The 25,870-nt window shown below is 43.5% G+C and overlaps 1 protein-coding gene across 7 annotated transcripts in view; it reads right to left on the bottom strand.

Moving 5' to 3' along the window:
• Positions 1–25,870, bottom strand: part of cadps2 (Ca++-dependent secretion activator 2) — a 325,603-nt gene that overhangs the window by 84,652 nt on the left and 215,081 nt on the right. For 3 of the 7 annotated variants that reach the window (XM_046352457.1, XM_046352452.1, XM_046352456.1), the window contains exons 15-19: positions 25,401–25,464; positions 25,104–25,227; positions 24,800–24,900; positions 11,858–11,866; positions 5,146–5,302 (exon numbers count right to left, since the gene is read on the bottom strand). In XM_046352457.1, coding sequence (XP_046208413.1) covers positions 5,146–5,302; positions 11,858–11,866; positions 24,800–24,900; positions 25,104–25,227; positions 25,401–25,464 — 455 coding nt within the window. The remainder of the gene's footprint in view (positions 1–5,145; positions 5,303–11,857; positions 11,867–24,799; positions 24,901–25,103; positions 25,228–25,400; positions 25,465–25,870) is intronic. The other 4 variants (XM_046352454.1, XM_046352458.1, XM_046352453.1 and 1 more) reach the window with 3 other exon arrangements.

Here is a 25,870-nt window from a genome sequence, read left to right as displayed (position 1 = left end):
GAGAGAGATTCACAGAGAGAGAGAGAGAGAGATTCACAGAGAGAGAGAGAGAGAGAGAGAGAGAGAGAGATTCACAGAGAGAGAGAGAGAGAGAGAGATTCACAGAGAGAGAGAGAGAGATTCACAGAGAGAGAGAGAGAGATTCACAGAGAGAGAGAGAGAGAGAGAGAGAGAGAGAGAGAGAGAGAGAGAGAGAGAGAGAGAGAGAGAGAGAGAGAGAGAGAGAGAGAGAGAGAGAGAGAGAGAGAGATTCACAGAGAGAGAGAGATTCACAGAGAGAGAGAGATTCACAGAGAGAGAGAGATTCACAGAGAGAGAGATTCACCGAGAGAAAGATTCACCGAGAGAGAGATTCACCGAGAGAGAGATTCACCGAGAGAAAGATTCACCGAGAGAAAGATTCACCGAGAGAAAGATTCACCGAGAGATTCACAAAGAGAGAGAGATTCAGAGAGATTCACAAAGAGAGAGAGAGAGATTCACAGAGAGAGAGAGACATAGATTCACAGAGAGAGAGAGAGATAGATTCACAGAGAGAGATATTCACAGAGAGAGAGATTCACCGAGAGAGAGATTCACAGAGAGAGAGATTCACCGAGAGAGAGATTCACAGAGAGAGAGAGATTCACCGAGAGATTCACAAAGAGAGAGAGATTCAGAGAGATTCACAAAGAGAGAGAGATTCAGAGAGAGAGAGAGAGAGATTCACAGAGAGAGAGAGAGATAGATTCACAGAGAGAGAGATTCACCAAGAGATTCACAAAGAGAGAGAGATTCAGAGAGATTCACAAAGAGAGAGAGATTCAGAGAGAGAGAGAGAGAGATTCACAGAGAGAGAGCGAGAGATTCACAGAGAGAGCGAGAGATTCACAGAGAGAGCGAGAGATTCACAGAGAGAGCGAGAGATTCACAGAGAGAGCGAGAGATTCACAGAGAGAGCGAGAGATTCACAGAGAGAGCGAGAGATTCACAGAGAGAGCGAGAGATTCACAGAGAGAGCGAGATTCACAGAGAGAGAGAGAGAGATTCACAGAGAGAGAGAGAGAGATTCACAGAGAGAGAGAGAGATTCACAGAGAGAGAGAGAGATTCACAGAGAGAGAGAGAGATTCACAGAGAGAGAGAGAGATTCAGAGAGAGAGAGATTCACAGAGAGAGAGAGAGATTCACAGAGAGAGAGAGAGATTCACAGAGAGAGAGAGAGATTCAGAGAGAGAGAGAGAGATTCAGAGAGAGAGAGAGATTCAGAGAGAGAGAGAGATTCACAGAGAGTGAGAGATTCAGAGAGATTCACAAAGAGAGAGATTCAGAGAGATTCACAGAGAGAGAGAGAGATTCACAGAGAGAGAGAGAGATATTCACAGAGAGAGAGAGAGATAGATTCACAGAGAGAGAGAGACAGATTCACAGAGAGAGAGAGCTTCACAGAGAGAGAGAGAGAGAGAGAGAGAGAGATTCACAGAGAGAGAGAGAGAGAGAGAGCTTCACAGAGAGAGAGAGCTTCACAGAGAGAGCGAGAGATTCACAGAGAGAGCGAGAGATTCACAGAGAGAGCGAGAGATTCACAGAGAGAGCGAGAGATTCACAGAGAGAGCGAGAGATTCACAGAGAGAGCGAGAGATTCACAGAGAGAGCGAGAGATTCACAGAGAGAGCGAGAGATTCACAGAGAGAGCGAGAGATTCACAGAGCGAGAGATTCACAGAGCGAGAGATTCACAGAGCGAGAGCTTCACAGAGCGAGAGCTTCACAGAGCGAGAGATTCACAGAGCGAGAGAGCTTCACAGAGCGAGAGAGCTTCACAGAGAGAGAGATTCACAGAGAGAGATTCACAGAGAGATATTCACAGAGAGATATTCACAGAGAGAGAGAGATATTCACAGAGAGAGAGATATTCACAGAGAGAGAGAGATTCACAGAGAGAGAGAGAGATTCACAGAGAGATTCACAGAGAGAGAGAGAGATTCACAGAGAGAGAGAGAGATTCACAGAGAGAGAGATTCACAGAGAGAGAGAGATTCACAGAGAGAGAGAGAAATTCACAGAGAGAGAGAGAGATTCACAGAGAGAGAGAGAGATTCACAGAGAGAGAGAGAGATTCACAGAGAGAGAGATTCACAGAGAGAGAGAGATTCACAGAGAGAGAGAGAGATTCACAGAGAGAGAGATTCACAGAGAGAGAGAGAGATTCACAGAGAGAGAGAGAGATTCACAGAGAGAGAGAGAGATTCACAGAGAGAGAGACAGATTCACAGAGAGAGAGATTCACAGAGAGAGAGAGAGATTCACAGAGAGAGAGAGAGATTCACAGAGAGAGAGAGAGATTCACAGAGAGATTCACAAAGAGAGAGAGATTCACAAAGAGAGAGAGATTCACAAAGAGAGAGAGAGAGATTCACAGTGAGAGAGAGATTCACAGTGAGAGAGAGAGATTCACAGAGAGAGAGATTCACAGAGAGAGAGATTCACAGAGAGAGAGATTCACAGAGAGAGAGAGATTCACAGAGAGAGAGAGATTCGCAGAGAGATTCACAGAGAGAGAGAGGAGAGACAAAGGAAGAGAGCACATAGGACTCCTGTTGGTCTCTCAGGGCTTCATTAGTCCTAATTTCCCATCACTCTGTTCCTTCATTTCCCATTATTCTGTTCCTTCATGATTAACACTTGCCTTTTTACCCTCCTGAGAGCCCACGGCTCTTCTCCCAACAAGTTCCTGCATCACGCAACACATGCAGACACTAAAGTGAGCATTTAGTTAATCCTTAGTACACGTGGATATAAAGACATGGTGTGATAAATGAAATATGTTTTGTTCACACTACAAAACAATCATTAAAACGTGGTATTACAAACAATAATGCTTGAATTCTGACTATGTATTTGTTCATGTATCACACAGTATCAACATAGCCTCTTTTCACCTTTCTGTACATGTTTATTATTATTCACATATGTAAAAAAAGATATATTTGTGTTTGAGGCAAGTATCAGACAACAGCATTTGACAACATTGACAACGGGAGATCCTGAATGATGTCGGAACTGTCGGGGGACAAATCCTAAAAGGCAGACTTGACCTTGCAGGTCTATAGCTAAGCAACTATGAAAAAATAAACTCACAAGTGGAATTGCAGCCTTTTTTCTTTTATCCTAACAATATCATCAGCTTAGACATTTTACAACTATTTTCATTTCATTCACGAAAGGCATCGTTACTCAAAAACAGGGTCCTCATCTGCAGTAAGTCAAAACGAAAATGTTACTTATTACGTTACTCTTCAAATCCAATAATTGTTATGACAGTTGGAATAATTGCAAGATTAATGGAGAATGGTAATAACAGAAAATGGAGGAGGAAAAAAAAACACAATAATGATATTTTGCCTACTCCTTACATAATTAGAATTGTATTTTTCAATGTAATTGCCCTTGAGCTGCCTGTCTTTCTGCTCTAGATGAGGCTTACATAAACAATGTAAAACAACACTTCAGATGTAGACAACTCTCACTTGGCAATGAAACAAAAGCTCAGAGCTAAGAGTGGATAAGGGAGAAGAGAGAAAGTATGAGAGAGAGAGTTTGATAGTACACACAAGGGCCAACACCTGGATGCCACACGGACTTTATACTCATGGAATTAAAATAAGTATTACACATGGTGGAAGCAGGTCAATAGTACTGAGCGATTAACAAAACATGTCAGTTACATTTTTTGAATTCCATTTTGTTCGTTTTTTCCTATGAGCTCAATGAGCAGTTTCTCTAGAGAGAAATCAGATCAAACCCAAACTGTGCAAAGTAATAGGGAGTTGTAATTTCCAACAGGCCAGAATTATACATAATTTAGCACAGAAAACGTGTTAATGAACTACAGTGACCATAATCCATTGTGCGCCTATTTGTCCGGTCTGTGTGGGTCGACACGGAGAGAAAACACGATCGAGAGGGATTAGTGAGCAGTTGCTTCGCAAAGGTATATCTACCTGAAAATACATGACCAACGTGATTGATAGTTGGCATTCAGCAGTCATTAAAGTATGCCTTATTAACTTTGAAGAACTAATAAAATAGTGATTTTGTAATACAGCATAAACAGCAGCTCTATAGAGATGAGACGATGACTAGACAAATAAAGTCATCAAATAAAACAAATGTAATATACCCAACAACTTCAATATTTTATTAAAGTAAAGTGAATAAATTATGGTCAATAGTAATGGGCAGTCACTACCATCATGGGACTTTCATTAATTGTTTTATTCTGTGTTGTATCAGCATTCAACCCAAATACTGCATAGTGCATTTAATGTTTAAAAAATAATTGAAATGTAAATCCATTATAATTTTTTTTATAATTGAACCAGAATGACCTCAAAAAGCACTAATTGCTCAGCACTACAGGGCAAATAATTAGAACTAAATGAGACAAATGTTATCAGAGTAACCATTGCATGTTTACGAGTGGCCAGGTATGTTGGAAAAAAACTGAAAACTACAAACCTTTGTTCCCTGATCAGTGAGCAAGGAAATCCAAATGGAGGACAGCCTGGTGAGACAGGTGCCTCAAACCGTACTAATACTCTCCTGTCTGTGTGATACTGCTCCTCGCATTACAGGAGGTGACAGGTAGAGTCTTTAGCTGACAGATGACAGCCCCGCGCCAGCCCCCCCCCCGACTTTACCATCATGTTTCGACATCCGTTACTATTGTTTTATCTGCTTTTCATTTCTCACCGTTACCTCAGTGATGTTAATTATTGTGAAGCCCACGCAAGGGCGGGAGCTCTAAGCACAGTTAATAACTTCTCCTAACGAGTCTGGTTTTGCACCGCTGGTGTTAATTATGACTCTTAGTGGCATGAACATGCTACGATAAATACGGGATGTGTTTTGAAGACAGCTCAGGACGTGGAGGTGCCGTAGGCCATGCTTTAAATAGGGACAGGGACAAAATGGAGTGTCAGGTGACAAAAGAACCAGAGGGAACACTACAGGGAAATACGCCACTCACAGTTACTGAACTGGAAGTTGTTGAACTGAGCTCATGAATCAGTGATGCGTTGTAGGCTACACTTTAAATCACTTTTGGGAGGTTAAGCATAGGGTCAGAGGTAGAAGAAGGGGGACACGGAGAACTGAGAACTCACGGTCACAACGCAGGAAGTTGTTAAGCAGCTGGAATAAGGGAAAGCTGTCCCATGAGTCAACGGGCTGGACTTGTAGAGCACCATCCATGTCGACGGTGTAGAGAGACAGGAAGGTCTCTGCGTGCTCCGCCATCATCTCCGGCCACCACGAGAATGCCTAGAAAAGAGCGGGAAGGAGAGAGAGCAGAGGGAAGGAGAGAGAGCAGAGGGAAGGAGAGAGAGCAGAGGGAAGGAGAGAGAGCAGAGGGAAGGAGAGAGAGCAGAGGGAAGGAGAGAGAGCAGAGGGAAGGAGAGAGAGCAGAGGGAAGGAGAGAGAGCAGAGGGAAGGAGAGAGAGCAGAGGGAAGGAGAGAGAGCAGAGGGAAGGAGAGAGAGCAGAGGGAAGGAGAGAGAGCAGAGGGAAGGAGAGAGAGCAGAGGGAAGGAGATAGCGAGAAAGAACAAAAAATAAACAAAAGGGGGAGAAGGCAAAATAAATAAAATAATACATTAAAAAAGGCCAAGTCATCACAAACCACTATCTCTAGTTTACTCTGGTGAAGAATAGTTGGACATACAATGTAAAATGACACAATCAGAGCAAGATTGAAAGAAGTGACAGATGGATAGAGAAAAGACTGCACTGAAAAATAAGATTTTAAAAAATCAAAACAATCTAATGAATGAAACCAAGAGAGAAACAGCCAAATGGGTGATGGGTAGCATAAAGAAGGGACCTTGAGCGCACAATGGACTCCAACACTAAAAAAGATGAATCACATATTGGTTATTACATTATGCTTCCAATGTGGTGCTTCAATTTCCAAGGTGAGGATATAAAAAAGTTATTAAAAAGGCACAGACAGATATGTGTTTTTAACCTGCAATGTTCAAAGCGGAATAAATACAAAGCTCATCTGAGAACAGCAATAACTTATTATTTAGAGGTCATACTATCAGAAACCGTATCTATAAAAGCCCCCCAAAAAGTAATAGTGTGTGACTATATGGCCAGTTTATTAGGTACACCCATCTAGTACCCGGTCGGACACCCCTTTGCCTCCAGCACAGGCTGAATTCCTTGGGGCATGGAAACATTGCTCAATTGGTATCAAGGGACCTAATGCGTGCCATTGAACATTCCCACACCATAATATAACCAGCCTGTACGGTTGACACCAGGCAGGGTGGGGCCATGGACTCATGTTACTTAAGCCAAATCCTGACTCTGGAAACGGGATTCGTCAGACCAGGCAATGTATTTCCACTCCTCAATTGTACAGTGTTGGTGATCACGTGTCCACTGGAGCGGCTTCCTCTTGTTTTTACCTGATAGGAGTGAAACTCGGTGTGGTCGTCTGCTGCAAAAGCCCATCTATGACAAGGACCAATGAGTTGTGCGTTCTGAGATGCCGTTCTGCACACCACTGTTGTATTGCGCCGTTATTTGCCAGTTTGTGGTCTGCCTGTTAGCTTACACAATTCTTGCCATTCTCCTTCGACCATGCTTCTTGCCATTCTCCTTCGACCATGCTTTTTGCCATTCTCCTTCGACCATGCTTTTTGCCATTCTCCTTCGACCATGCTTCTTGCCATTCTCCTTCGACCATGCTTCTTGCCATTCTCCTTCGACCATGCTTCTTGCCATTCTCCTTCGACCATGCTTCTTGCCATTCTCCTTCGACCATGCTTCTTGCCATTCTCCTTCGACCATGCTTCTTGCCATTCTCCTTCGACCATGCTTCTTGCCATTCTCCTTCGACCATGCTTCTTGCCATTCTCCTTCGACCATGCTTCTTGCCATTCTCCTTCGACCATGCTTCTTGCCATTCTCCTTCGACCATGCTTCTTGCCATTCTCCTTCGACCATGCTTCTTGCCATTCTCCTTCGACCATGCTTCTTGCCATTCTCCTTCGACCATGCTTCTTGCCATTCTCCTTCGACCATGCTTCTTGCCATTCTCCTTCGACCATGCTTCTTGCCATTCTCCTTCGACCATGCTTCTTGCCATTCTCCTTCGACCATGCTTCTTGCCATTCTCCTTCGACCATGCTTCTTGCCATTCTCCTTCGACCATGCTTCTTGCCATTCTCCTTCGACCATGCTTCTTGCCATTCTCCTTCGACCATGCTTCTTGCCATTCTCCTTCGACCATGCTTTTTGCTATTCTCCTTCGACCATGCTTCTTGCCATTCTCCTTCGACCATGCTTCTTGCCATTCTCCTTCGACCATGCTTCTTGCCATTCTCCTTCGACCATGCTTCTTGCCATTCACCTTCGACCTCTCATCAACGAGCTGTTTTCACAGGACTGCCGCTGACTTGATGTTTTTTGGATTGTCGCACAATTCTCGGTAAAAGCCCAGAAGGCCTTGCCTTTCTGAGATACTGGAACAGGCACACCTGACACCGACAACGCCACGCTCAAAGTCTCTTAGGTCATTTGTTTTGCCCATCCCAACGTTCAAGCGAATAGTAACTGAATGCCTCGATGCCAGTCTGCCTGTTTTATATAGCAAGCCACAGCCACGTGTCTCACTATAGGAACAAATATTTTTCATGAACCGGGATGGTGTACCTAATAAACTATAGTACAGTATGTCTGCATATGTTGGTGAGTTATCAAGAATGGAGGTCAATTCCAATTAGACATGGAATTTTTCCAAAGCAATGTGATTAAATTCCTGAATTGATTGGAATCGAACCCAATACTGGAATTGTTGGATGGTCTCTAACGCCAGTCAGCTGCTCGTCCATTCAGCTGTCCATTCCCTTCAAATAATAAAATATACTTTTCCTGCATACATGTCATTTGCACTAGAGGTTTGATCTACACTGAACAAAAATAAACGCAACATGCAACAATTTCCAAGATTTTACCGAGTTACAGTTCATAAGGAAATCCGCCAATTGAAATATACTGAACAAAAATATAAAAGCAACATGTAAAGTGTTGGTCCCATGTTTCATCAGCTGGAATAAAATACCCCCAAAATGTTCCATAAGCACAAAAAGTTGATTTCTCTCAAATTTTATGCACAAATTTGTTTACATCCCTGTTAGTGAGCATTTCTCCTTTGCCCAGATAATTAATCAATTTGACAGGTGTGGCATATATCAAGAAGCTGATTAAACAGCATGATCATTACACAGGTGCACCTTGTGCGGGGAACAATAAAGGGCAACTAAAATGTGCAGTTTTGTCACAATGCCACAGATGTCTCACTTTTTGAGGGAGCGTGCAATTGGCATGCTGGATGCAGGAATGTCCACCAGAACTGTCAGATAATTGAATTTCTCTACCATAAGCCACCTCCAACATCGTTTTAGAGAATTAGGCCGTACGTCCAACCAAGCCTCACAACAGCAAACCATGTGTGACTACGCCAACCCATGGCCTCCACATCCGGCTTCTTTACCTGCAGGAATGTCTGGGACCAGCTGATGAAACTGTAGTGTTTATGTCTGTAATAAGGCCCTTTGGTGGGGAAAAACTCATTCTGATTGGCTGGCCCACCCATATGGCTGCGCCCCTGCCCAGTCATGTGAAATCTATAGATTAGGGTCTAATTTATTTATTTAAATTGACAGATTTCCTTATATGAACTCTGTAAAATCATTGAATATTTGTTCAGTATAAAGGTATTAGGGCCCTAAATCTATGGATTGCACATGATAGGGAATACAGATATGCATCAGTTGGTGACAGATACATTGGATCAAAAAACCAGCCCGTATCTGTTGTGACCACCATTTGCATCATGCAATGCAGTGTGACATCTCCTTCACAGAGTTGATCAAGCTGTTGATTGTGGTCTGTATAATGTTGTCCCACTCCTCTTCAATGGCTGTGCGAAGTTGCTGGATATTTCCAGGAACTGGGACACACTGTCGCACATGTCAATCCAGAGCATTCCAAACGTGCTCAATTGTGACATGTCTGGTAAGTATGCAGGCCATGGAAGAACTGGGACATTTTCAGATTCCAGGAATTGTGTACAGATCCTTGCGGCATGGTGCCGTGCATTATCATGCTGAAACATGAGGTGATGGCGGCAGATGAATGGTACGACAATGGGCTTCAGGATATCTCTGTGCCTTCAAATTGTCATCTATAAAATGCAATTGTGTTCGTTGTCCCTAGATTACGCCTGCCCAATACGTTAACCCCACCCCCACGGAGCAGGCACTCTGTTCACAACGCCGACATCAGCAATCCGCTCGCCCACACAATGCCATACATGCTGTCTGCCATCTGCCCGGTACAGTTGGAACTGGGATTCATCCATGAAGAGCACACTTCTCCAACTTGCCAGTTGGCCATCAAAGGTGAGCATTTTCCCACTGAAGTCTGTTACGACACCAAACTGCAGTCAGGTCAAGACCCTGGTGAGGACGACAACCACGCAGATGAGCTTCCCTGAGACGGTATCTGACAGTTTGTGCAGAAATTCTTTGGTTGTGCAAACCCACAGTTTCATCAGCTGTCCAGGTGGCTGTTCTCGGATGATCGCGCAGGTGAAGAAGCCAGATGTGGAGGACCTGGTCTGGCTTGGTTATACCTGGTCTGGGGTTGTGAGGTCGGTTGGACGTACTATCAAATTCTCTATAACGACATTGGAGGCAGCTTAACGTTCAATTCTCTGGCAAGAGCTCTGGTGGACATTCCTGCAGTAAGCATGCCAATTACACACTCCCTCAAAACTTGAGACATCTGTGGCATTGTGTTGTCTGACAAAACAGCACATTTTAGAGTGTTCTTTCTTGTCCCCTGTACAAGTTGAACCTGTGTAAGGATCATGATGTTTAATCAGCTTCTTCATATGCCACACCTGCCAGGTGAATGGATTATCTTGGCAAAAAAATAAATGCTCACTGACAGGGATGTAAACACATTTCTGCACAACATTTTTCAGAAATAAGCTTTTTGTTTGTATGGGAAACTTTTGGATTGTTTCATTTCAGCTCATGAAACAGGGACCAACACTTTACATGTTGCTTTTATATATTTGTTCAGTGTATATCACACAAAAGAAGAAAAGGTTGAACAGATGGCTGTGCACTCAAACTCTCTTTTCATGTCTTGGGACTAGCCATTATAAATGTGCTGTAGTTACAAACCCAATAATTTACAGTGATTATTGAGTAAAATCTTTGCTGACTGGTCCTTGACTATGTGTCAATGTGTGTGTCAATGTGACTACAATGTGACTACATACCGATATGTTTGTTTGTGTCAATATTGTGTACGACACCATCTATAAAGGAAGTTCGTAGATATGACCTCAAATCTGCTATACTAACCTCCTGGATATGACCTCAAATCTGCTATACTAAATTCGTAGATATGACCTCAAATCTCCTATACTAACTTCGTAGATATGACCTCAAATCTCCTATACTAAGTTAGTATAGGAGATTTGAGGTCATATCCAGGAGGTTAGTATAGGAGATTTGAGGTCATATCCAGGAGGTTAGTATATCAGATTTGAGGTCATATCCAGGAGGTTAGTATAGCAGATTTGAGGTCATATCTACGAAGTTAGTATAGGAGATTTGAGGTCATATCTACGAAGTTAGTATAGGAGATTTGAGGTCATATCTACGAAGTTAGTATAGGAGATTTGAGGTCATATCTACGAAGTTAGTATAGGAGATTTGAGGTCATATCCAGGAGGTTAGTATAGGAGATTTTAGTTCATATCTACGAAGTTCGTATAGGAGATTTTAGGTCATATCCAGGAGGTTAGTATAGGAGATTTGAGGTCATATCCAGGAGGTTAGTATAGGAGATTTTAGGTCATAATGGAGCTTGACAAAGTCATGTTTCTAAGTCAATGGGACATTTAGCAGGGCAGCAGTTGCTTTTCATGACTCCACTGTTTACGTGCCCACCCAAAAGAGATGCTTCCTACCCTACTCAGTGGTCGCCATGTGAGGAGAGAGAGAAGTGCAAAGAGCCCAATGAAGCATGGGGGGGGGGGGGTGACAGATTGATTGAAGGTCGTTGTTCCTGAGTGCGTGTCCGTGTGAGTCCATCTGTCTGTGTGTGTGTGTCCGTCTGTATGTGTCCATCTGTGTGTGTTAGTGGGCGCTTACGGCAGATAAAACACTAGGCTGGCGGTCAGAGAAGGTGTATGTCCCATCGCTATACCTGGCCTTGAGGGCTGTTGTCATCATCCTTTTCAGATGTGCCTTTTCAGCTCTCTGTACAAATCGACACAATTAAAAATAGTGCCTTTGCGCCACACGATTCGTTACCTATCGCCAACCCCCTCAATTCACACCAACAGGCGTCCTCACATAACTGCAGGACTGAACTCATAAAATGCTGTCTCTAAGTCAGACAAAGATGGAGGAATACAAATGTAAGGTATATGACTTTGCAAGGGCAAACTATACAAATGCATGTCAAGAAACACTGAATTGTAGCAACATCTGGGTGCAATAATCCCCCCAAAACCTGAATCCTTAGATACCCAAAAGGCATAATTTGGTATCATGGGAAACAAATATTCAGCAGTCCACCAGGACCACAACCTGTCGTGGATCCAACACATTGCACCTTAATGACTGTTGATGACTCAGTATTAACCATCTCCTCAATGAAAACCATGAACAGAGCTTGACAGGGTATGAGTGAAGAGTGGTATACTGTATGACTGACAGATGTTGACAGGCTTTGGGACGTAACACAATTTGATGGACATGACACATAGCTAGAGAAACACTTACCTCTCTTCCCTTTCCAATTCATATCAGAAGAAGAGGGAAAGTAAAAGACAGAAAATAGAGAAAGTGAGGGTCTCAACATTTTTCACTTGGTATAAAATACTAAAAAGGGTCATTTGATTTCCACACATGCTGAAAACATGGAAACATTATACATTTGACAGCGTGTTGGATTCGCTAAAGTGACCGTCCTCCCGCCAAAAATCCAGCGCCAGCCTCCAACTACAAAAAGACCATGTCTCATGTGGTGATGACAGCCACAGATTTGCAGCCTGCGGATAGTTCAGACCCCTTGACTTTTTCCACATTTTGTCATGTTACAGCCTGATTCTCAAATTGATTAAAGTGTATTTTCCCCCCAAAATCAATCTACACACAATCCCCATAACAAAATGGCAAAAACAGGCTTTTAGACGTTTTTCAAAAATGTACATAACTATTCAGACCCTTTACCTTCGGCAGCAATTACAGCATCAAGTCTTCTTGGGTATGACACCACAAGCTGGACACACCTGTATTTGGGGAGTTTCTACAATTATTCTCTGCAGATCCTCTCAAGCTCTGTCAGGTTAGATGGGGAGTGTTGCTGCACAGCTATTTTCAGCTATCTCCAGATATGTTAGATTGGGTACAAGTCCGGGCTCTGGTTGGGCCACTCGAGGACATTGAGACATGTCCCGAAGCCACTCCTGCGTTGTCTTGGCTGTGTGCTTAGGGTCATTGTCCAGTTGGAAGTTGAACCTTCGCCCCAGTCTGAGGTCCAGAGTGCTCTGGAGCAGGTTTTCATCAAGAATCTCTCTGTACTTTGCTCCGTTCATCTTTCCCTCGATACTGAATAGTCTCCCAGGCCCTGCTGCTGAAAAACATCTCCACAGGTGATGCTGCCACCACCATGCTTCAATGTAGGGATGGTGCCAGGTTTCCTTCCAGACATGACGCTTGGCATTCAAGGCAAAGAGTTTAATCTTGGTTTCCTCAGACCAGAGAATCTTGTTTTTCATGGTCTGAGAGACTTTAGGTGCGTTTTGGCAAACTCCAAGCGGGCTGTCATGTGCCTTTTACTGAAGGGTGGCTTCCGTTTGGCCACTCTACCATAAATGCCTGATTGGTGGAGTGCTGTAGAGATGGTTGTCCATCTGGAAGGTTCTCCCATTTCCACAGAGGAACTCTGGAGCTCTGTCAGAATGACCATGGGGTTCTTGGTCAACTCCCTGACCAAGGCCCTTCTCCTCTGATTGCTCAGTTTGGCCAGGCGGCCAGCTCTAGGAAGAGTCTTGGTGGTTCCAAACTTCTTCCATTTAAGACAGATGGAGGCCACTGTATTCTTGGGGACCTTCAATGCTGCAGACATTTTTTGGTACCCTTCCCCACATTTGTGCCTCGATACAATCCTGTCTGAGCTCTACGGACAATTCCTTCGACCTCATGGCTTGGTTTTTGCTCTGACATTGCTGTAACTTTAATGTGTTACAGAGTTAATGTTTAAGTTAATTCATTGAGCTGTATCTAAAGATATTTTCTTTACAGTTATTTACATATGTAATTGTATTAGAATTTGTGTGTTGGAGATTGAGAGAACTACGTACATATTTTCGCTAGCAACTTACTTTTATAGTTCGGTAGAATCTAAAGTTGTTAAATATAACGTGAACAAGTATTATCACTAAAAGAAGCTGTCATTTGAAACCCGAAGTCCTGAGTATTTTGGTGCCAAAACCCGGGGAAAGTATGAGCTGCGATGAAGATTGTAGGGATGAAGCGGCTGAAATGGCTGAGGAGGAACGTCGGCATGAAGCAGAAAGAATGAGACGAAAGCGGGGTACCATTCGAGGTGCCACGACACAGATTTTTAAAAATCAGATTGATGTGGAAATAACCCAGTCAAATTCGGATACCGATCACTTGAGTACATTGTTGGAATTGCTGTCAGCTAAGGAGGACAGCTTGTTTGAACTTGATCGTGGAATTGAACAGTTAACGCCATTGGACGGATTGGAGGCAGAGATTGCATGCACGGAGGATTACAAAGAGCGCGTTATCATGCTGAAGAGCCGTGAACAAAGAGTGATAAAGGAAAAACAGGACCTCAATCCACTACCAGCCCGGGTGAGTGACGCTAACTCAAACAGATCACAGAGACAAACAGTAAGGCTACCAAAGTTGATTATTGAGACATTCTATGGAGATGTCAGTATGTGGCAGGAGTTTTGGAGCCAGTATGAGACTGCTATTCACAACAATGATTCACTGTGTAATAAAGAGAAGTTTACCTATCTGAAAACATCTCACTGGACCTGCTACAAAGTTAGTAGCAGGACTGATGTTAACAGCCAGTAACTATGACGATGCAATCGCTCTGCTCAAGAGCAGATTTGGAAGGAAAGATCTTGTGATTAGTGCTCATATGTCAAAGCTGCTGAATCTCACACCTGTGAAGAAATCCTCTGATCTAAATGCATTGAGGCAGCTATATGATGAATGGGAAATTCAGATTAGGAGCTTGGAGTCACTGGGTGTAGTGTCAGAAACCTATGGAAGCCTACTATGTCCAATCTTACTGCAGATGATTCCAGAGGACATAGCTCTTGACTACAGTCGTCAGAGGGGAGTAGATGATGAATGGAAAGTGGCTGAGATCATCAGTTTCCTACAGAAGGAGGTTCAGAGCAGGGAGAGAGCACTACAAATGACAAGATCATGCAACCAACAGAAAGAGATCAAACCATGGAACAAGTAATGCTCCTCCAATGAAATGAAAACAAAAGACCCAACATGCCCTCTGCTGCAGCACTGCATACAGCCAGCCAAATGGAACAAAAAGGTATATTTTGGGACAGTGCAGACCACAAATCAGAAAACTGCCCTGACCACAATATTTCTACATGCAAAGAGAAACTAAAGAAAATGCGAAGATGCTTTGTATGTTTAGGACAGAAACACATAGCAAAATTCTGTAAAGTCAAAGATGTGTCATGTGCAACATGTGGAAGCAGACATCACATTGCTGTGTGTACCGGTAAGAGGAGTGAGGTGCAACCCCCTACTGTTTCTGCAGATGCGTTTGTTTCCTCAGTTATGCCCCATTCAGTGAAGATGAAACCAGATGGACAGAACACTGTTGCTACAAAAGGCAAAGGCATGGCTAGAAGGCCCATCGGGCAGAAAGATAGCTTGTTGCTTACTAAATGGAGGCAGTCAGAGAAGCTTCATACATGAAAAACTTGTGAAGGCCTTGAAGCTACCAGTAATCAGACAAGAGGCACTCACTCTTCACACGTTTGGCTCCTCTGCTCCAGCAACGTCCCAACGCAACACAGTGAAAGTCATCTTGGAGAATGTCTGGGACAAACAGCAGAGAATAGAGATAGAGGCTATTGAAAACCCATAAGTGTGCACAGGTGTGATGAATCTGTTCACCAGGAACCTTCAACATAAGCTCAATAGAAGGGGACTGCAGCTCGCAGACATTCCAGGAGATGAAAATGATCCTGAACTCCCTGTCCTGATAGGAGCAGACTACTACTGGCAGATAGTATCAGGCAGAGTGGAGCGACTGACGGGAGACGCTGGTTGCTTTAGAGAGCACCTTTGGATGGTCGGTGCAGGGACCTGTGTCCATGTCAAGTGTCGCCGAAGCAACCTGCATGTTCATCCCACTTGATGAAGACACACTAGTCTCCAAACAACTGTATGCATTCTGGGAGCTTGAGTCTCTGGGTATTCTAAGCGAGAAAACACAGAACTCAGAGGAAAACGAGGCTCTACAAAGGTTTGAGGAAACAACCACCTTCAAAGATGGGCGATACCATGTGGAGTTGCCATGGAAACGAGAAATGCCAGAACTCCAAGACAACTATAGAATCGCCAAGAAACGGTTTGAAGGTCTGAAGAAAAGACTGAAGAAGGATGTGACATTGTACAGCAGATACAATGAAGTCGTAGAGGACTACTTACTACAGAATATGGCAGAGGACCTGCCCAAGGACAACGCATCAAGTGCAGACAACGTAAAATACTACTTACCTCACCATGCAGTACTCCGAGAAGCTATGGTGACGACAAAACAGAGTGATGTTTGATGCCTCGTCCCATGGAGATGGCTGTCCATCCTTCAATGACTGTCTACTCACAGGACCGAACCTGAATCCGGATCTGCTCAGCGTTCTGATAAAGTTCAGACTACATGAGATCCCATGAAGATGGCTGTCCATCCCTCAATGACTGTCTACTCACAGGACCGAACCTGAATCCGGATCTGCTCAGCGTTCTGATAAAGTTCAGACTACATGAGATCCCATGAAGATGGCTGTCCATCCCTCAATGACTGTCTACTCACAGAACCGAACCTGAATCTGGATCTGCTCAGCGTTCTGATAAAGTTCAGACTACATGAGATCGCATTCATGGCAGACATCAAGAAAGCTTTCCTGCAGATATCCCTAGCAGAGAGAGACAGATACGCCATGAGATTTCTATGGCTCACAGGCCCACCAAGGGGAGAAAATGAAGAGTAGCTGCGTGTGCTGAGGATGAAAAGAGTGGTATTTGGAGCTTCCCCAAGTCCATTCTTGCTGGCAGCTACAATCAGGAAGCACCTGAAACAATATGAAAACAGAACAACCAGAAGTTGTAGAGATACTGAGAGAGTCACTATGGAGATGACTTCATTGCAAGAGGCTTACCTTGTGACAACAACTGCAAAGTGAATGCTGTCAATTGCAGGCATGGACCTCTGCAAGTGGATGACCAATTCTCCTGAATTGAAAACAAAATGGGAGGAGAGTACGACAACTGACCACCCGTTGACGCTAGAAACACAAGGATTAGTGCGTAAGGTTTTAGGTTTAGTATGGAGACCGGAAACAGATTACTTCGTGTTTGACCTCAGGCCGCTACTGAGCATTCTAAAGCAAGAGGAAAACACAAAGAGAAGTGTTCTGCAGTCGTCTGCACGTATCTTCGGCCCTCTTGGTTTCCTGACCCCCTTCACCATCAGGATCAAGTGCATGTTCCAGGAAATGTGGGAGAGGAGACTCAGCTGGGACGAAGAATTACCACCTGATCTGACACGAGAATGGCAACAGTGGTTTTTAGAACTACCCCAGTTACACCAGCTCACCATACCAAGGTGGTACAGAACAAACATGCGGCCACAGAATAGCCACACCCTGAAACTACACGTGTTCTGTGATGCAAGTGAAAGGGCTTACAGTGCAGTAGCTTACTTGCAAGGTGAGTCACAAGACAGGGAAACAACAAGTCTAGTCGCATCCAAGTCCAGGGTAGCCCCACTCAAGAACATGACGCTGCCGCGCCAGGAGCTCATGGGAGCTGTGATTGGAGCGAGACTAGCAAACAACCTGATGACCACACTGAAAAAGGAAGAAAAACAGATCAAAATGTGGACAGACTCGATGATCGCATTGGATTGGCAGCTCAACTCAGAAACGGAAACAGTTTGTTGCGAACAGAGTGACTGAGATCCAGTCCTTGACCAATCCAGAGTCATAGTCACATATTGAAGGGAAAACTAATCCAGCTGACCTCCCTACAAGAGGACAAACTGTTCGAAACTTGACACAGAGCGAGCTATGGTGGAATGGACCCAGAATTCTGACATCACCCAATCAGTCCGAGGAGACTGATGATAACAAGGTTCCCGAAGAGGTAAATACAGAACTCAAGTCCAGTTGCCAGGTTACTGTACAACTCGCAGCAAACAGCACAGACATCACTGAACCTGTGTTGGAGCTTGAAAGGTAGAGCAAATTGAGAAGTGTTCAGAGTCACCGCTTGGATAAAGAGATTCAAAGCCAATGCTCGTACAAACATAAAGATGCAAGGTGAACTGACTGCTGACGAACTGTTCGATGCAGAAAAGTACTGGATTAAGGTAACACAACAGAGTTTCAGACAGGGGATCAAACTACTGAAGGCAAACTACTGAAAAAGCCTAAACAATGACTGTAAAATCAGAGAACTGAAACCGTTCCTGGACGAACATGAACTACTCAGTGTAGGAGGAAGACTGCAACAGTCCAACTTCACATTCAGAGAGCAGCATCCATGGATTCTGCCAAACAAAAACAGATACTCAGAAATGCTGATACAGTACCACCATGAGAAGGTGATACATTCTGGAGCAAGAGACACTCTAGTACAAATCAGAGAGCGATACTGGATCTTGCGTGCAAGGCAGCTAGTCAAGAGCACAGTGGCAAGATGTACAGGGTGCAAGAAATTCAAGGCAAGGGCCGGACAGCAGGTCACTGTGCCTTTACCAAAAGACAGAATAACTGAATCGCCACCATTCGAAGTCACAGGTGTGGATTTTGCAGGACCGCTCTATGTGAAAGAAAATGGTTCATACATACAGTCATACATTGCACTGTTCACTTGTGCTGTAACCAGAGCAGTGCATTTGGAACTGGTCTCATATCAGTCAACAGAGACATTCCTGTTAGCTATAAAAATATTAATCTCAAGGAGAGGATTATGCAAGGTAATCTACTTAGACAAGCAAAAACATTCACGAGAGCTGATCAGGACTTGAAAGAGCTGTGGAAGGCAATCGAAGGTCCCCAAATCTTGGCATTCTTCTCAGAAAGTGGCATCACCTGGAGGTTCATAACCGAGCGAGCAGCCTGGTGAGGCAGATTCTGGGAAAGACTAGTCAGGTCAGTGAAAACATGCCTGCGAAAGGTTCTTGGGAGAGCTTCACTCAACTTTGAAGAGATGTGCACAGTCCTGACAGAGGTTGAAGCTATCCTAAATTCTAGGCCTCTGACCTTCATGCACAATGAAGTGGATGAACCACAACCCCTGACCCAGCACAATTCCTGGTGGGTAAAAGACTAACCTCTTTGCCTCCAAAGCCATTTCCAGCTGACACTCAGCACCCAACGATAAACAAGGAGGAAATGACACGCAGATGGAAGTACAGGCAGAGACTTGTGACCAGCTTCTGGAACAGTTGGCGAAGAGACTACTTGCTGGATCTAAAGTCAGCACACCGCTGTGACACACCACAGCCCACCCAACTGAAAGCGAGTGACGTTGTACTCATTGGAGAAGATAACACACCCAGACAAACCTGGAAACTAGGAAAGACTGAGGAACTGTTTCCAGGCCGAGATGGCCTAGTTAGGTCATGTTCAGTTGGTACTGCTTCAGGGATATTGTTGAGGAGACCTATTCAGTTGATATACTGCCGAGAGATTTAGATGAACACAGTTGTTCATCGGGGGGGGGGGGGTGTTGTAACTTTAATGGGTTACAGAGTTGACATTTAAGTTAATTCATTGAGCTGTATCTAAAGATATGTTCTTTACCGTTATTTACATATGTAATTGTATTAGAATTTGTGTGTTGGAGATTGAGAGAACTACATACATATTTTGTTGTATTGGTTAGTATTGAATTACGCCTTTGACTGCAAGTTCCAGAATGCCTTGCGACAGGAAGTAGAGAGAGGACTTTTCGCTAGCAACTTACTTTTATTGTTCTGTAGAATCTAAAGTTGTTAAATGTAACGTGAACAAGTATTATTACTAAAATAATCTGTCATTTCAAACCCGACGTCCCGAGTAATTACTTTGAAGATAGTTATTCTATAGACATGCACTGTCAACTGTGGGACCTTATATAGACAGGTGTGTGCCTTTCCAAGTCATGTCAGATTGATTAGAGTGCACCCGTGGTTAATTCAAGTTGTATAAACATCTCAAGGATGATCAATGGAAACAGGATGCAACTGAGCTCAATTTTGCTTTGCCATTTTGGGGGTATTGTGTGTAGATTGATGAGGGAAACAATTAATTTAATCAATTTTAGAATAAGTCTGTAACGTAAAACAAATGGTGGAAAAAGTCAAGGGGTCTGAATACTTTCTGAATGCACTGTATATGTGTTGTTTGTGGACGTCTCAACACCTACGATTGAGCAGTTTTACACTGTACCATAAGAGCGACCTGTGCGTATGGGCTGTGGGCGTTGTTTTCATCTCTGCCCGCCAAGACTTTACTACACTGTTGGCACTTGATGTGTCCTCTTCCACAGCTGTCAACACAGACCTAGGATAGAAACAAACAGCTCTACCCTCTCAAAGAGTGCAGTGTATAAAGTCAGAACATCTGCTATTTCAGCCACTGCCTATCACAAAGGGAGTACCCCAAGGCTTGATCCTAGGCCCCACACGCTTCTCAAATGACATCAACAACATATATCTCAGGCAGTAGGAAGCTCTCTCATCCATTTATATGCAGATGATAAAATCTCATACTCAGCTGAGCCCACCCTGGATTTTGTGTTAAAAGCTCTAAAGCAAAACTTTATTAGAGTCCAACAAGCTTTCTCTGCCCTTAACATTGTTCTGAACACCTCCAAAACAAAGTTAATGTGGTTTGGTAAGAAGAATGACCCTCTCCCCACCGGAGTGATTACTACGTCTGAGGGTTTAGAGCTTGAGGTAGTCACCTGATACAAGTACGGCTAGACGGTAACATCCTTCTCTCAGCACATATCAAAGTTAAATCTAGACTTGGTTTCCTCTATTGTAATCGTTCCTTTTCACCCCAGCTGCCAAAGTAACCCTGATTCAGATGTCCATCCTACCCATACTAGATTATGGAGACGTAATTTATAGATCGCTCTCGAGCAGCTAGATGTTCTTTACCATTCGGCCATCAGATTTGCCACTAATGCTCCTTACAGGCCACATCACTGCACTCTAAACTCCTCTGTCAACATCTCTGTATACCCAATTCAAGACCCACTGGTGGATGCTTGTTTACAGAACCCTCTTAGGCCTCACTCCCCCATATCTGAGACTCCTACTGTAGCACTCATCCTCCACATACAACACCCGTTATGCCAGGCACATTCTGTTAAAGGTCCCCAAAGCACACACATCCCTAGATCACTCCTTTTTTCAGTTCGCTGCAGCTAGCGACTGGAAAGAGCTGCAACAAACACTCAAACTGGACAGTTTTATCGACATCTCTTCTTTCAAAGACTCAATCATGAACACTCTTACAGCCAGTTGTGGCTGCTTCGCGTATTGTTGTCTCTACCTTCTTGCCCTTTGTGCTGTTGTCTGTGCCTAATAATGTTTGAGCCATGTTTTGTGCTGCTAACATGTTGTACTGCTACCATATTGTTGTGACGTTGCATTGCTGCCATGCTGTTGTTGTTGTCTTAGGTCTCTTTTTATGTAGTGTTGTGGTGTCACATGTCATGATGAGTGTTTTGTCCAATATTTTTAATCTCATCCCCCGCAGGTGGCCTTTTGCCTTTTGTCATCATTGTAAATAAGAATTTGTTCTAAACTGTCTTGTCTAGTTAAATAAAGGTACAAAATAAATAAAGTGGTTTAAAGTTATTAGATCAACGCCTTCTTGTGTGGCACAGGCAGGAATCATCATTCTTACGTCTGGTAAGACGAGGGGCTGGGGTGTATGTCTATTTGTCAATAACAGCGGGTGTGCAATGTCTAATATTAAAGAAGTCTCGAGGTATTGCTCGCCTGAGGAAGAGTACCTCATGATAAACTGTAGCTCTACCAAGAGAGTTCTCATCCACATTATTCGTAGCTGTCTATTTACCACCACAAACCAATGCTGGCACTAAGACCGCACTCAACAAGCTGTATAAGGCCATAAGCAAACAAGAAAATGATCATGCAGATGTGGCACTCCTAGTGGCTGGGGACTTTAATGCAGGCAAACTTAAATCCGTTTTACCTCATTTCTATCAGCATGTCACATTCCCAACCAGAGGAAAAAAAAAAACTCTAGACCAGCTTAATATGGAGGTGGTGAGATGATGTGGATACTACGCTACAGGACTGTTTTGCAAGCACAGACTGGAATATGTTCAGGAATTCATCCAATGGCATTGAGGAGTATACCACCTCAGTCACTGGCTTCAAAGATAAGTGCATCAATGACATCGTTCCCTCAGTGACCATACGTACATATCCCAACCAGAAGCCATGGATTACAGGCAACAGCCGCATCTAGCTAAAGGCTTGCGCTGCAGCTTTCAAGGAGCTGGACACTATTCCGGACACTTATAAGAAATCCAGCTATGCCATCAGACAAACCATCAAACAGGCAAGGTGTCAATATAGGATAAAGATTGAAACCTACTACACCGGCTCTGGCGCTCGTCGGATGTGGCATGATTTGAAAATGATTACGGACTACAAAGGGAAACCCAGCCGCAAGCTGCCCAGTGACAGGAGTCTACTAGACCAGCTAAATGCTTTTTTTGCTCGCTTCGAGGCAAGCAACACTGAAGCATGCATGAGAGCACCAGCTGTTCCCCGACAACTGTGTGATCACACTCTCTGTAGTCGATGGGGACCATAGTCCCTGTGCCCAAGGAAGCGAAGGTAACCTGCCAAAATGATTACCGCGCCATGGCACTCACATCGGTAGCCATGAAGTGCTTTGAAAGGCTGGTCATGGCTCACAACACCATCCCGGAAAGCCTAAACCCACACCAATTCGCATACCACCCCAACAGATCCACAGACGACGCAATCTCAATCCACACTGCCCTTTCCCAACTGGACAAAAGGAACACCTATGTGAGAATGCTGTTCATTGACACAGCTCAGTGTTCAACACCATAGTGCCCAGTGCCCACAAAGCTCATCACTAAGCTAAGGGCTCTGGGACTAAACACATCTCTCTGCAACAACACATCTGCCACGATGATCCTCAACACTGGGGCCCCTCAGGGGTGAGTGCTTAGTCCTCTCTTGTACTCCCTGTTAACCCACGACTGCGTGGTCAAACGCGACTCCAACAACATCATTAAGTTTGCTGACGATACAACAGTATAGGCCTATAGGCTGTCTCACCGACAACGATGAGACAGCCTATAGGGAGGTGGTCAGAGACCTGGCAGTGTGGTGCCAGGACAACAACCTCTCCCTCAATGTGAGCAAGACAAAGGAGCTGATGGACTACAGGAAAAGGTGGGCTAAACAGGCCCCCATTAACATCAATGGGGCTGTAGTGAAGCGTGTCGAGAGTTAAGTTCCTTGGTGTCCTCATCACCAATGAACTATCATGGTCCAAACACACCAAGACAGTTGTGAAGAGGGCACAAGAACACATTTTTCCCCTCAGGAAAAATATTTGGCATGGGTCCCCAGGCCCAAAGAATTGTCAAAGACTCCAGTCACCCAAGTCAGACTGTTCTCTCTGCTACGGCACGGCAAACAGTACCGGAGCACCAAGTCCAGGACCAAAAGGCTCCTTAACAGCTTCTACCCCCAATCCATAAGACAGCTGAACAATTAATCAAATGGCCACCCGGACTACTTACAATGACCACCACCCCCCCCCAATTAGTTTCTTCACTGCTGCCACGCGCTGTCTATTATCTACGCATTTGTATTACCTACAAATGACCTCGACTGACCTGTAACCCCGCACATTGTACCGGCACCCCCTGTATATAGCCTTGCTATTGTTATTTTATTGTGTTACTTTTTATTCTTTTTTTACTTTTGTTTATTTTGTAAATATTTTCTTAACTCTTTCTTGAACTGCATTGTTGGTTAAGTGCTTGTAAGTAAGTATTTCACAGTAAGGTCTACACTAATTGTATTCGGCGCATGTGACATTTGTTATTAGATTTTTTTTTAACGAAAAAACCTTTCAAGTGAAATATTTATCTATGACAAGAGTTAAGTTGTGGTTTTGAGGAGGAATATACTGACAGCAATAAAGGTATTCTGAAATCTTGAAAGGTACGCTTTGCTAAGATTAGTGACATTTGAATGATTAGTGACAGTTTTCATGAAGGAAATACTGCAACTATTCTTAAAATACTTTATTTCTGATCTGTATATGTTTTGTGACTTAGAACACTGTACTCAATCACAGTATTCTAAGTGTTGTGATGTAACAGCTCTGTGCACATCAGGGTTGGGGTCAATTCGGAACTTCTGAATTTAACATTTTAATTGACCACATCTCATAGGAAGCAGAATTGGAATTGAAGTAGAATTTTACTCAAAGCTATTCAACTGAGTCTCATTCATTTGACAAATATTTTATCAAAAGGATATGTCACATCATTAATACAAAGAATACACATACCATTTCAAATATTAGTTTGATTATAACTCAGATGTCAAACAGTATTTTTACTTCATGAGATGTTCGATTGTTCCCTTCCATACTGCAGTGTTTGATCTAATGCATTCTAGGAAAAAATAAATACATCTGATTGAAAAACATACCTAAATGTAATGCAAACTCTAGAATAATTTAGTATTTTTAAAATGTAACTATTATTTAACTAGGTAAGTCAATTAAGAACAAATTCCTATTTACAATGATGGCCTACCTCGGCCAAACCCGGACGAAGCTGGGCCAATTGTGCGCCGCCCTATGAGGCTCCCACTCACGGCCGGATGTGATACAGCCTGGAATTGAACCAGGGACTATAGTGATGCCTCTTGCACTGAGATACAGTGCCGTAGACCGCTGTGTCACTCAGGATGCCCTTCTAGCCAATCAGAAACAAGTATTTAACAATGCTGTGGTATATTAACTATTAATGACAACCCACAACATGATCTTAGAATATTTCCAGAATCATGAAGAGAATGAGTGTTTCATGAAAATGAAATGTTTCAACCTTATGCTATATACGGTGGTGGTAAACATTACTATGCTGATAGAGTAAATATGCCATTAGAATTGAATTAAATAAGATTCTACCTCCTTTAATTGAAAGTATGCTTCCTATGAGATGTGGCCAATTAATTTCAAATTCAAGACCTGCATTAGAATACTGAAAAATTCGCAACTCAATTCAGAATCGATCCCAACCCTGGTACACATCGAGTTTATAACGGTGATAGTGTGTGTGTGTGTGTGTGTGTGTGTGTGTGACACCATTAGTATGGCAGAATGGTCCTACCTCGGAATGATGCTCATCATTCTGCTGCAGGACCTCAATACAAAGTTCTCCCAGTCGCATCATGTCCTCCAATCTCTTCTCCGGGGCAGCCTGAGCATCTGCTGTAATATTAGCACACACAAACATGTCAGCACTGTGACACCAGCACACAGATACACTAAAACACTACCGCCACCCAGTATACTCTATTAAGAACACTGACAAACCAACATGTGCAAATACTTGAACAAAGCCCAGACACAGAGACATGACAGTGAAATACGACACAGTAATATCACCACGTGTGAGCCAGGTTTGCACACACCCTCGATCTGAGCGTATTGGGTCAGCTGGGAGTAGTTGATAAGGGCAGCTTTCTCCAGACATTTTTTGACCATCTTCTTCATCTCCTCAGGAGGAATCGGAGTGGTAATGTCCTTCATCAACACCTAGAATCCAGAAAACAGACTTCTTGTTCCTTGTAAGAGTGACCCAAAACCTGATTTTAGTGGAAGACCACAAGGATAACCCAACACATTATTGTCTGCAGTATGAATAACGGAATGCAGAGACTTGTAGACTCAAAGAATAACAATAGCCAAACTTTTTCAGCAAAACATACCCTTTCTAGCAGGGAGAGTGTGGCTTTGAGTGCGCCATCTGGTCGGCCAAAGGGGAAACAGTACCTGTGGACACAAGTGTGATCGGACAGTGCATCTACACCATCATTTTTTAATAACAAGGGTGATTCTGTGGGAATGCTTAACTGTGTTGTGCATCATCCGGGGATGATTTCTGTATTTTGAAAGTTACATATTTTGAAAAATTGATTGCTGACAAGCAAAATATGTTGGGGCTATGTCAACAATGAACTAATGAAAAAAATAGCAAAATATAGTTTTGGGGTGGATTTGTCCTTTAATGTATGAGAGGAAGCCATTGCACTACATAATGCAGGACAGCCATCTATTGACTACAGATAAAACACTGATCGGCACAAATATGTAGGTTAAACTGTGGGTGATGAGGCCTCAACAAAGTAGAGGTCAGAAGTGGGAGGCAAATAGGATAAATGAAGATAGTGCTTTATTA

This window comes from Oncorhynchus gorbuscha, linkage group LG06 (genome assembly GCF_021184085.1).
Source record: "Oncorhynchus gorbuscha isolate QuinsamMale2020 ecotype Even-year linkage group LG06, OgorEven_v1.0, whole genome shotgun sequence".
NCBI lineage: Eukaryota > Metazoa > Chordata > Actinopteri > Salmoniformes > Salmonidae > Oncorhynchus > Oncorhynchus gorbuscha.
This window is presented reverse-complemented; position numbering and strand designations above follow the sequence as displayed.